This window comes from Scyliorhinus torazame, chromosome 22, assembly GCF_047496885.1.
Source record: "Scyliorhinus torazame isolate Kashiwa2021f chromosome 22, sScyTor2.1, whole genome shotgun sequence".
NCBI classification, from domain to species: Eukaryota; Metazoa; Chordata; class Chondrichthyes; order Carcharhiniformes; family Scyliorhinidae; genus Scyliorhinus; species Scyliorhinus torazame.
Window position 1 is genome coordinate 46,714,552 of NC_092728.1, and position 13,294 is coordinate 46,727,845.

At 48.8% G+C, this 13,294-nt stretch overlaps 1 protein-coding gene across 1 annotated transcript in view; it reads left to right on the forward strand.

The window, feature by feature from the left end:
* The window catches only part of LOC140399063 (ganglioside GM2 activator-like), a 40,328-nt gene extending 28,015 nt beyond the window's left edge, over window positions 1-12,313 (forward strand). The window contains exons 3-4 of the mRNA XM_072488159.1: window positions 490-672; window positions 9,787-12,313. Of these exons, the coding sequence (XP_072344260.1) occupies window positions 490-672; window positions 9,787-9,942 (339 nt within the window). The 3' untranslated portion in view covers window positions 9,943-12,313. The remainder of the gene's footprint in view (window positions 1-489; window positions 673-9,786) is intronic.
* Window positions 12,314-13,294: the final 981 nt, after the last annotated feature.

Consider the following 13,294-nt stretch of genomic DNA (forward strand, 5'->3'; position numbering starts at 1 on the left):
TCACCGGCCTATCCCCATAACCCCACCCATTGATCACGGCCAAGCCACCTAACCAGCGCATCTTTGGACCATCATCCCAGTGCTTGCTGGAATACATTTGCACCCAACGCGGCAACTCCACAATTTAAAAATCTTCATCATTATTTTCAAACCCCTCCATGGCATTGACAGCACTACTCGCGTCCACACCGAAGTCTGTAAATTCCTCCAGCCCTGCAACTCTGAAGTATTTGTACTCCTCTGATTCTGACATCTTCTTCGTCCCCGATTTTCATCACTCTGCCGTTGGCAGCCGTGCCTAGATCCTGAACTCTGGAATTCCCTCCTTTAAGATGCTTCGTAAAAACCTGCGTCTTTCACCAAATTTGTGACCATCTGCCCTAACATCGCCTTCAGTGGTACATTTCGTTTGATAATACTTTGAAGCACATTGAGGCATTTTACTGTGTTAAAGACACTACCTAAATGCAAGTTGTTGTTGTTGGACAGGTTAATTTAACACTGAATAAGGAAGTTTCTGGAATATGGGTGAGAATCCCATGCGTTGAAGAAATTGGAAGTTGCGTTTACGACGATGTCTGTCAGCTGCTAGATCAGGCGATCCCACCGGGAGAAAACTGCCCAGAACCACTATATACATACGGACTCCCGTGTCACTGTCCTTTCAAAGCGGTAAGACCATCTTCAGCCTATCTTGCATAAAGTAACAGCCGAGACTGTAATACAAATCGCAAGATTAACACTTGGGAAATTGGCCTTAAGTATCATCAGGGAATTACAGGATAAATTGATGGGGTTGTGACTGCCTGGAAAATGTTCAGGAAAGATTGCGACTATGGGCGCGATCTAACGGAAAGGTTTCTAAGGGCGGGATCCACTGTCCACATCACGCCCCAATGGAAGCATAGCGTGGCCGGTAGACACTGGGCGAAGCCTCCTGTGAGCTTCCCGACAACCACGCCACCTAATGGGATCGACCAATGTCCCGCGAGATGTTGGGATCAGGAACCCGCCCACAATCATGCTTGCATAAGTAGGCCTTAAACCTACTTAAGGCCAATTTCCCCAGCCTTCCAGGATCTACCAGCTTCCCCAGTGAGGCCACAGCCGGGCGCCGTTCAGTACTGGTCCATAAAAACGTGCACCTGGGGGTTCACCCAGGCTATCGGAGGCCCTTGGGTGGCCAGGGATAGTGCAGGGTGGCCCCCTCGCCTTCCCCTGGAATGCAGGCATCTTGGCACTGCACCTTGGAACTGCCAAGCCAGCAGGAGCACTGCCAGAGTGGCAATGCAAGGGTGCCCAGGTGCCACTGCCAAGGGTCAGGGCCCGAAGGGGGCCATGCCTATGAAAGGAGGTTGGGGGGTTCAGAGCAAGGAAGAAGGGGCTTCTAGGAGGTTGGGGAGAGGTGACAGGTGGGGGTTCTGGAAGGGGATGTGGGGGAGCCTGAAGGGAGGGGTCCCACCTTGGGAGTGCTCCTGCTGGCTTTACGGTGCTATCCAGACACTGTACATAGAACATACAGTGCAGAAGAAGGTCATTCGGCCCATTGAGGCTGCACCGAGCCACTTAAGCCCTCACTTCCACCCTATCCCCGTAACCCAATAACCCCTCCTAACCTTTTTGGACACGAAGGGACACTTTATCATGGCCAATCCACCTAATCTGCACGTTTTTGGACTCGGAGGAAACCGGAGCACCCTGAGGAAACCCTCCCTGTGGCAGTGCCAAGGTGGCAGTGTCAAGGTGCAAGGTACCCATGTTCCGGGGAGGGTCAGGAGGCTACCCAATCCTACTTTTTACCACGCAGGGGACCCAATGGCCCGGGAGACCCCCAGGTGCTATGTTGTCTGGTCCACGTTTGTGTGGACCAGCATTAATCAGCGTCCATGTGACTGCTCGCTGGGGATCCGGTTTAATCACAGGAGGCCGTTAGATAGGGGGTCCGTCCCGTTAACGGGCTGGTGATTGGCCTTAATTGTTGATGATTGGTTCTCGCCACGCCGAGGTGGGATCCGGATTTCGCCAACGGGAGCGGACGGGTTACATCGGAAACCGATCAGTGCCTGGCATGATTCCCGACTTTGGACTCTCCCGCGATCACACTGGCTCACTCGGATTCGAGCCCGGTGCGACATGGCTTTTATTTATTTTTTAATAATATTTTATTAAGGTATTTGAAAATGTTTACAACAGTAACAAAACCAATGACATCAACATGGTAAAATAAACATTTCCCCCCCCAGCCCAATCTTCACGCACCTCAACCATACAACAAACCGCCCCCCCCAACCCCCCTTGGAATACTGCATCTGCTGACATTTTTAATTTTCCACGAGAAAGTCGACGAATGGCTGCCCCCTCCGGGAGAACCCTAACATTGACACTCTTTTTAATTTAATTTTTTTTTTTAAATTCTACATTTTCACATTTTCCTTCAAAAATTTACACCCCACCCACAAACAGTAAATGGTAACAAATACAAAATCAATCCCCCCAACAATACCAACGATCCCATCCTCCCACCACCCCAAACAACGGCCCACCTGTCAATATATGCATCCAGTAAAACAAACCCTCCCGCGGTGAAAACAAAAAACAAAGGAGAAAAAGAAAAAGGAGTCTGGGACCGCCCATGGTCACCATTGACCTATAGAGTCCACTCCCCCTCCCCCCTACACTCAACGCCATCCAGCCTTCCCCCCACCCCCCCAAGTCTCCAGCTCCTCCCATCCACTGCCTCTTGTAAAACTCCTCCTCCCAACCTCGGTTCCTTCCCCCCAACTTACATTGACCCCCTTAAAGCAAACTTTATTTTCTCAAGACTGCGAAACCCAGCCATGTCACTAACCCAGGTCTCTACACTCGGGGGCTTCGAGTCCCTCCACATTAACAAGATCCGTCTCCGGGCTACCAGGGAGGCAAAGGCCAGGACGTCGGCCTCTTTCGCCCCCTGAACTCACGGATCTTCTGACACTCCCAAGATCGCTACCTCCGGACTCGGACTCACCCGTGTTTTTAGCACCGTGGACATTGCCTTAGCAAAACCCTGCCAAGACCCTCTAAGCTTCGGGCATGTGAACATGATTTGCTGGGCTTCCCACAAACACCTATCTTCTACCCCGAAAAACTTGCTCATCCTAGCCACTGTCACGTGTGCCCGGTGGACTACCTTAAATTGTATCAGGCTGAGCCTGGCACATGGTGAGGAGGTATTAACCCTGCTTAGGGCATCCGCCCATAGCCCCACCTCTACCTCTCTTCCTAGCTGGTCCTCCCACTTGCCCTTAAGCTCCTCCACCGGAGTTTCCTCCACCTCCGAAAGCTCCTGGTAAATATCCGATACCTTCCCCTCTCCCACCCAAGTACTGGAAACTACTCTATCCTGTATCCCCCGTGGCAGCAGTAGCGGAAAGGCCGGCACCTGTTTTCTCAGGAAGTCTCGCACCTGCAAATACCTAAAACCATTCCCTGCTGGCAATTTAAATTTATCCTCCAAAGCTTTCAAGCTGGGAAAGCTCCCGTCTATAAATAGATCCCCCATCCTTCCAATTCCTGCCCTCTGCCAACTCCGGAACCCACCATCTAGCCTACCCGGTACAAACCTGTGGTTATTATAAATCGGGGTCCAAATTGTTGCTCCCTCCACTCTCTTATATCTCCTCCATTGCCCCCAGATCCTCAGAGCCGCCACTACCAACGGACTTGTTGAGTATCGGGCCGGCGAGAACGGCAGAGGTGCCGTTACCAATGCTCCCAAACTGGTGTCTTTACATGACGCCGCCCCCATCCGCTCCCATGCCGACCCCTCCCCCACTACCCACTTCCTAATCATGACTATATTAGCCGCCTAGTAGTAATTGCAGAAGTTCGGCAGCGCTAACCCACCCTCCCCCCCCGAATGCGCTCCAGCAACACTTTCTTCACTCGCGGGGTTTTACTTGCCCACACAAGTCCGAAATAATCTTATTCGCCTGCTTGAAAAAGGCCTTAGGGATGAAGATGGGGAGGCACTGAAAGACAAACCGAAATCTGGGGAGGACCGTCATTTTCACGGTCTGTACCCTCCCCGCCAGTGATAGCGGGAGCATGTCCCATCTCTTAAAGTCCCCTTCCATTTGTTCCACCAACCGGGATAGGTTTAACTTGTGCAGTGCCTCCCATTCCCGGGCCACCTGGATTCCCAGATATCGAAAGCTCATCCCTACCATTCTAAGCCGCAGCTCTCCCAGTCTCTTCTCCTGCCCTCTTGCCTGGATCGCAAACATCTCGCTTTTCCCCATGTTCAATTTATACCCCGAAAAATTGCCAAATTCCCCCAAGATTCGCATTACTTCCCCCATCCCCTCCAACGGGTCCGAAATGTACAAGAGCAGGTCTTCAGCGTAGAGCGAGACCCCATGCTCCAGCCCCCCCTCCCCCCCCGCCGAACCAGCCCTTTCCAGTTCTTAGAGGCTCTTAACACCATGGCCAATGGCTCTATGGCCAGAGCAAACAGTAACGGGGAGAGGGGGCACCCTTGCCTCATCCCTCGGTGTAGTTCAAAATACTCCGACCTCAGCCGGTTCGTACGCACACTCGCTACTGGTGCCTGATAGAGCAACCGCACCCAATCAATAAAGCCTTCACCAAACCCAAACCTTCCCAGCGCCTCCCACAGGTAATCCCACTCCACCCGATCAAAAGCCTTCTCCGCATCCATCGCTACCACCACCTCCGCCTCCTCTCCTTCTGAGGGCATCATAATAACATTTAGAAGCCTTCTAACATTGGCCTTGAGTTGTCTGCCCTTAACAAATCCCGTCTGGTCTTCCCCTCTCACCCCCGGGACACAGTCCTCTATCCTTGTGGCCAGTATCTTAGCCAGCAGTTTAAAATCCTCATTCAGTCGAGAAATCGGCCTGTATCGTAGAATTTACAGTGCAGAAGGAGGCCATTCGGCCCATCGAGTCTGCACCTGCTCTTGGAAAGAGCACCCTACCCAAGTTCAGCACCCCACCCAACACTAAGGGCAATTTTGGACACTAATGGCAATTTATCATGACCAATCCACCTAACCCGCACATCTTTGGACTGTGGGAGGAAACCGGAGCACCCGGAGGAAACCCACGCACACACTGGGAGGATGTGCAGACTCCGCACAGACAGTGACCCAAGCCGGAATCGAACCTGGGACCCTGGAGCTGTGAAGCAATTGTGCTATCCACAATGCTACCGTGCTGCCCGCATTGCTCCAGATCCTTCTCCCATTTCAGGATCAATGAAATTGAGGCCTGCGACATTGTTGGGACAGTATTACCGCCTCTACTCTTTACTTTACCTATCACCCTGGCCGCCTCTCTTTTCCTGAGCTGGTGCGCCAACATTCTGCTTGCCTTTTCCCCGTACTCATAGATCGCCCCCCTTGCCTTCCTCAACTGTTCCATCGCTTTCCCTGTGGTCAACAGCCCAAACTCCACCTGTAACCTCCGCCGCTCCCTTAGTAGGCCCACCTCCGGGACCTCCGAATATCTCCTGGAGTATCTCCTCCACTAACCTATCCCTCTCAGCCCGTTCCACCTTTTCTCTGTGGGCCCGTACCGAGATTAATTCCCCTCTGACTACTGCCTTCAAAGCTTCCCAAACCGTCGCTGCAGAGACCACCCTCTTATATTTTTTTCCAGGTAGTTCTGGATGGACTTGTTAACCTACCCACAGACCTCCTCGTCCGATAGCAACCCCACATCCAGTCTCCACAGCGGGTGTTGCCCTCTCTCCACACTAACCCGTAGATCCGCCCAGTGCGGGGCGTGGTCCGACACTGCAATTGCCGAGTACTCAGTATGCACCACCTTCGGTATTAGCGCCCTGCTCAGAACAAAAAGTCGATGCGAGAGTATACATTGTGGACATGTGAAAAAAAGGAAACCTCATTCGTCCTCGGCCGTGCAAACCTCCATAGGTCTACTCCCCCCATCTGTTCCATAAAACCCTTCAATTCCTTTGCTGCAGCCGGCCTCCTCCCTGTCCTGGATTTTGACCGGTCCAATTCCGGATCAATGACTATTCCACGTCGTCCCAATTCAGAGCATGTATGTTCACAAGTACCACTCACACCCCCTCCAGCTTGCCACTCACCATTATGTACCTACCCCCCTTGTCTGACACAATTCTCCCTGCCTCGAATGCCACTCGTTTGCTGATCAAGATCGCTACCCCCCTGGTCTTTGAGTCCAGCCCTGAGTGGAACACTTGGCTAACCCACCCCTTCCTCAATCTTGTCTGGTCTGTAACCTTTAGGTGCGTCTCTTGTAGCATTGCCACATCCGCCTTCAGCTCCCTCAAATGCGCGAACACGTGAGCCCTCTTGACCGACCCATTCAGTCCTCTCATGTTCCATGTGATCAGTCTGGACGGGGGGGCTTCCAAACCCACCCCCCTGCCAACTAGCCATCACCCTTTTTAGTCCAGCCTCGAGCTTCCTCGAGTCTCCACTCGGGCTGTCACCGTTCCCGACTTCCCATTGTTTCCCTAGTAACAGTTCCTCCCCTGTCAGCAAAGCAGCCCCCCCCCCAGCAACAACACTAAAAACACAATCCCCCAAGTCAAGCTCCAGCTTAACACCTGTCCCCCCCTACACTGCGCTTCCGAGAGTCAGCTGACCCATGCTGACTCGATAGCTCTCGCTCCTGGCACGAAGCAGTCTCTCTCTCTCTCTCTCTCTCTCTCTCTCTCTCTCTCTCTCCCCCCCCCCCCCTCCACGTGAATAAACATTTTAAAAGCATCACATTCCCCAGTAAACAAACAACAGAAAAAAAACCAGTGAAGAAACAATCACATTAGAAAAATGGTCACCCAAAAAGCAGAACTAAATTCAAAGCCCATCGCCCCCCTCTAACAAGGTTCCTGCAAGACAGAGCAACCGTTAACCATCCACACCGCCCATTATTTCACATAGAGCTACTTAAATTTATACAATCCAGCACCACAAATCACTGCCACAGTACTTCTCCAAGGCTCAAGTGTCTTTTAATTCGCCTCCAGCTTCATTTCTTTAATAAAAGTCCATACTTCGCCTGGCTTTTCAAAGTAGAAGTCCCATTCCTCATGTGTGACCCACAGACGGGCTGGGTACAGCACCCCGAACTTCACCCACTTCTTAAAGAGGGTCTTTTTTGCCCAATTGAACCCAGCTTGCCTCTTGCCCAAATCCGCTCCCAGGTCCTGATAAATGCGCAACTCAGTTCTCCCACTTGCTGCTCCGTTCTTTCTTGGCCCACCGCAAAACGTGTTCCTTGTCCATGAAACGGTGAAAACGTACCACCATGGCCCTCGGCGGTTTGTTCGCTCTGGGCTTCCTCGCGAGGGCTCTGTGCGCTCTGTCCAATTCCAGGGGCCGAGGGAACACCTCAGCCCCCATCAACTTCTCCAACATGTCCGTCACATAGGCCCTCGCATCCGATCCCTCACAGCCTTCAGGGAGGCCAACAATTCTGAGATTCTGCCTCCTGGACCTATTCTCCAGGTCCTCCAGCTTCTCCTCCATTCTTTTCTGGCGGTTGTTCATCATCCCCACCTTGCTTTCCAGCACGGTTATGTGCTCCTCGTGCTCGGACAACTTTTGTTCGACCTCCTGGGATCGCTCTCCCGTGGGTTTCCTGATTCTGAACCATTTGATCAGTCGAGCCTTAATCGAGTCCAGCGTGTCCTTCTTCAGCTTGGCGAAGCAATCCTCGAGAAACTTCACCAGCTGCTCCGTCGACCACTGTGCCGTCTCCCCACGGCCCTTGACCTCCGCCATGCTGTCTCGTGTCACCAGCTCTACTTGTGTCTCCATTATTGGACTTTGCCGTCTCACACGGCCACTTCTGGTCCAATTCTCCATACAACGGAGGGGGATTTCTCCTACTGTCTCACTCTTCATTGCTTTATCCCATAAAATCTGAAAAAAACGGGGGGGAAAGGTCCAAAAGTCCATTACAGGCAGGAAACTATCAAATGTGCGACCTACCCCTCCATAGCCGCCGCGACGCGGCTTTTAGATCACGCCCTAAATGTTGTGGTGGGATAATGAGGTATAACATGGGATAGTCTACCTTCAAAAGGACTAGAAAATGAAGAGTGTAAAGAAAAGAGTGAGAGAGGTCCTTTGTGAGACATTATCATTCAGCACTGTGGTCAGCACGATAGCACTGTGGCTTCACAGCGCCAGGGTCCCAGGTTCGATTCCCCGCTGGGTCACTGTCTGTGCGGAGTCTGCACGTTCTCCCCGTGTCTGCGTGGGTTTCCTCCGGGTGCTCCGGTTTCCTCCCACAGTCCAAAGACGTGCAGGTTAGGTGGATTAGCCATGATAAATTGCCCTCGGTGACCACAAAGGTGAGGAGGGACTATTGCGTTATGGGGATAGGGTGGAAGTGAGGGATTAAGTGGGTCGGTGCAGACTCGATGGGCCGAATGGCCTCCTTCTGCACTGTATGTTCTATGCTCACTCTAACAAAGCCATTGTCCTGTTAACCGTTTAAAACATTTAAAATAACATAAAATCTCTAACAAAACCATCATCCTGTTAACTGATTAAAACATTTAAAATAACATAAAATGTTATCTGAACACAATAATGCAGACCTTCATTGGAAAAAAATCTGCTGAAAAAGTCATGCCTGAATTTAGACCAATCTTATTTCACGAATGTTTAGTCTAAAGTTTTCTATAATGGTGTAAAATGTAAATTTAAACTCTGATTTGTAAGTGGCTGAGAAATGGAGACCAGACAGGTCAATAGTTTGCGTTGAGTTAGCTTGTTCTAGCCAGGCAGAGGTAGTTAGTTAGTGTTGAGTTAGCTTGTTCTAGCCAGGCAGAGGTAGTTAGTTATTGTTGAGTTAGCTTGTTATAGCCAGGGCAGAGGTAGTTAGTTAGTGTTGAGTTAGCTTGTTCTAGCCAGGGAGAGGTAGTTAGTTAGTGTTGAGTTAGCTTGTTCTAGCCAGGCAGAGGTAGTTAGTTAGTGTTGAGTTAGCTTGTTCTAGCCAGGCAGAGGTAGTTAGTTATTGTTGAGTTAGCTTGTTATAGCCAGGGCAGAGGTAGTTAGTTAGTGTTGAGTTAGCTTGTTATAGCCAGGGCAGAGGTAGTTAGTTAGTGTTGAGTTAGCTTGTTATAGCCAGGGCAGAGGTAGTTAGTTAGTGTTGAGTTAGCTTGTTCTAGCCAGGGAGAGGTAGTTAGTTAGTGTTGAGTTAGCTTGTTCTAGCCAGGCAGAGGTAGTTAGTTAGTGTTGAGTTAGCTTGTTCTAGCCAGGGCAGAGGTAGTTAGTTAGTGTTGAGTTAGCTTGTTATAGCCAGGGCAGAGGTAGTTAGTTCGTGTTGAGTTAGCTTGTTATAGCCAGGGCAGAGGGAGTTAGTTAGTGTTGGGTTAGTTTGTTCTAGCCAGGGCAGAGGGAGGGATGCCACAAGTCACCCCAGTTCCACAGACGAGGGAACAAAAAAATCATCAAGTGTCTGCAATCCGGTTTGTTATTTTCAAACCTCCCTTTAGAATTGAGAGAATATCCAAGGAGGACAGAATAGAAGCTCGGCTGCGATGCTCCCCTTGCGTGTGGTTGCACGGGTGGTCAGACGCACTCAGCAAGGAATTGATTCTTTCAGGTTGAGAGGGAGGAAGTTGTCAAAAAGAGGAGAAAAAAATGCCAAGATGGGGGCCTGTAGGAGAAGAAAAATTATCAGTTAATCGCTGCAGATAGAAACCTTGGCTTCAAACACATTGATAAACATTTCCTGTTTAAATGCTTGCCTTGTAACACTGCTCTCTTTTGGTATTTAGGGTGAGTACTCGCTGCCAAACACTTACTTCTACCTCCCTTCTATCGAGCTCCCATATTGGATGACCACTGGGAACTACAAAGCTATGGGAGTGCTGACCAGAAATGAGCAGGAACTGGCTTGTCTCAAAATCTCCTTCTCCCTTAAGTCAGAATGATCAAGTCAATCAGTTCCATTAACCTGCCATTTCAGAAGCTGAAGCAGGAGAGGCACAGAACAAGAAATCATCAACATTGCTTTTGAATCTCTCTGCTGACCTCAATGCGACATTGCCAGTGTTTGTCCTCTCATACCAACAGCTGTTTTGCAGCAGCAAAGACTTTGCTTCGTTCTGAACTGAATCAGGCATTGTCTCTGTTAATCTGAAACTTCTGTCCTCATTAACCAGAACTAAACAGCTTTTACTGAACTTGGATCCTGATTTACACACTGTCGGCTGTGGAAGTCATGGCTATATTGGTCACAGAGTTCATCTTAACCAGCCAATGAACAGAAACCCCAGTAGCATAAGAGAAGGTGACCATTCAGCCCATCATTCCTGTGCTGATGCCTTGAAAGAGCGATCCAAAGCGTCCCACCCCTCTTCCCTGTGTTTTTTCCATTTCAAGTATTTATCCGTTCCTGTTTGAAAGTTACTGTTGAATCTGCTTTCTTTACCTTTATCGGCAGCACGTTCTGGATCATTCACAGGTGTAAAATGAAATTCTCATTGCCCCGCTAATTCTTTTGTCATTATCTTAAATTTGGTGATCAACCCTCCTTCCAATGGAAACAATTTTTTTCCCATCATGGAACAGTTTCAGTACAAGAGGAAGTCACGTCTCTTTTGAAAGCCACGATTGAAACTGCCTCCACCACACTCTCAGGCAGCGTGTTCCAGATCCTAACCACTCTGTGTAAAAAAAAAAAAAAAAAAGATTTTTCTTCGTGATGCCTTGGATTCTTTTGCCAATCACCTTATTTACTCTCTCCAAACTCTATTGAGCATTACATAGTTACTTCAAACTAACCATTACTGCAACAGGGGCGGCAGTGGTTAGCACTGCTGCCTGACAGCGCCAAGGACCTGGGTTTAATTCTGGCCTCGGGTGACTGTCTGTGTGGGGTTTGCACATTCTCCCCGTGTCTGTGTGGGTTTCCTCTGGGTGCTCCGGTTTCCTCCCACAGTCCAAAGATGTGCAGGTTAGGTGGATTGACCATGCTAAATCTCCCCTTTGTGTCCAGGGATGTGTAGGTTAGATTAAGGGGTGTAGGGCTAGGGCAGGGAAGTAAGTGTGCTATTTCAGAGGGTTAGTGCAGATTCGGTGGGCTGAATGACCTCCTTCTGCACTGTAGGGATTCTATGATATGCCGTATGAACGTACACTGTATTGTGGGGGTGGAGAATGGTGGCATAGTGGTAATGTCACGGGACTCGTAATCTAGAGGACCATGCGAATGTTCTGCCTACCCCAGCAGCTGATGGAATGTAAATTCAAGCAATAATCTGGAACTGACAAACTAGTCTCAGTTGACCACAAGATGACCACAAAACTATTGTTAATTGTCATAAAAACCCATCTGGTTCTTATGTCCTTCAGGGAAGGAAATCTGCCACCTTTACCCAGTCTGGCCTACACGTGACTCCAGACTCCACAGCAACGTGGATGACTCTTAACTGCCTTCTGATTTAGTGTGATAAGCTGTTCAGTTCAAGGGTAATTATGGATGGGCAACAAATGCTGGCCTTGCTGAAAGAATAAATTTTTACAAACACATACACCTGGATGTGCCAGGTTATTCCTGTGATTGAGGCTAACTTTTAATTTTTCTCTCTGTGATCCATGTTACATTATCATTGAATTTACAGTGCAGAAGGAGGCCATTCGGCCCATCGAGTCTGCACCGGCTCTTGGAAAGAGCACCCTACCCAAGGTCAACACCTCCACCCTATCCCCATAACCCAGTAACCCCACCCAACACTAATGGCAATTTTGGACACTAAGGGCAATTTATCATGGCCAACCCACCTAACCTGCACATCTTTGGACTGTGGGAGGAATCCGGAGCACCCGGAGGAAACCCGCGCGCACACGGGGAGGATGTGTAGACTCCACACAGACAGTGACCCAAGCCGGAATCGAACCTGGGACCCTGAAGCTGTGAAGCAATTGTGCTATCCACAATGCTACCGTGCTGCCCATGAACACAAGCTACATTCCAGGAGATTAGTGAGTCTGCTTTTAAAGTGGATTTTTTTTTTGTATTCATGAAAGCATGTCTGGCGTTTGTTCGCGGGGAAGAGAAGAAACCTCGGCCTCATTTTTATTCCACGTGACAGTCCAGTATACAATGTTAATATCAAGGCGCACCACATCACATTTTGTTTGCAAAGAAATGGAAGAAAATCCTTCTAAAGAGCTTTTAAGCTATCAGAATCTGGATCTCCAACAATGTTTTAGTTTGCATAATTTCATGTCAAATTTGTTTGAAACGAATGAGATTAACAATGCTTTGTATTAAAAAAATTAAAGTTCTGCCTGCCTTTGTGACACTCTCAGACTTTTTCTTTCAATGGGGCATTGTTCTTTTGCTGGCATAGCACAAAATCAAAGCTGGCACTATTACTAGACCCTGGGCTAGGGCGCTGTCAATTCCAGCCCCACGTGGCCCGGAATCACAACACAAGTGAATTAACCAATAATTCTTCGAAAAATTCCCAAAGTCTTTGGCCCTTGGCTGTCCAATAATTACAGTCACCAGGTGAAATGAAATGAAAATCGCTTATTGTCACAAGTAGGCTTCAAATGAAGTTACTGTGAAAAGCCCCTAGTCGCCACATTCCGGCGCCTGTTCGGGGAGGCTGTTGCGGGCTGTTACAGGTGTGTAAGTTTCAACACATTTACTTTTTATTCAAAACAAAAACTATAATCAAATATGCAGCAAATACAACTGGTTAATTATTATCTAATTCCCACTTTAACTTGCCCCTTGGGCGGCAGGGTGGCACAGTGGTTAGCACTGCTGTCTACAGCACTGAGGACCCGGGTTCAAATCTCGGCCCTGGGTCCATGTGGAGTTTGCACATTCTCCCCATATCTGTGTGGGTTTCAAACCCACAACTCAAAGATGTGCAGGGTAGGTGGATTGGCACGCTAAATTGCCCCTTAGTTGGAACAAAAAATAATAATTGGGTACCCTAAATGTATTTTTAAAAACTTGCCCCTCACCCTCTATATATATATATATATATATATATATATATATATATATAAATATATTTATATATGTGTGTGGATATATATATACACACACACACACACAAAACAGACAAACGGGTAGAAAGGAGTAAAAAAAAATAAGGAAAAAATGTAATTGTTTCAGATTGTGTTTTTTATCACCTTACCCCTCTTCAAACCTTGCTTTCGGTTCAAGGTTGCACTGTAGATTCATTTAGCTCTCTGTAGTTTCAGAAATACAGCACTCACAGCCTTTCTGGAGAGAGAGCAGGTTCTTATCTTTGTAGCTTG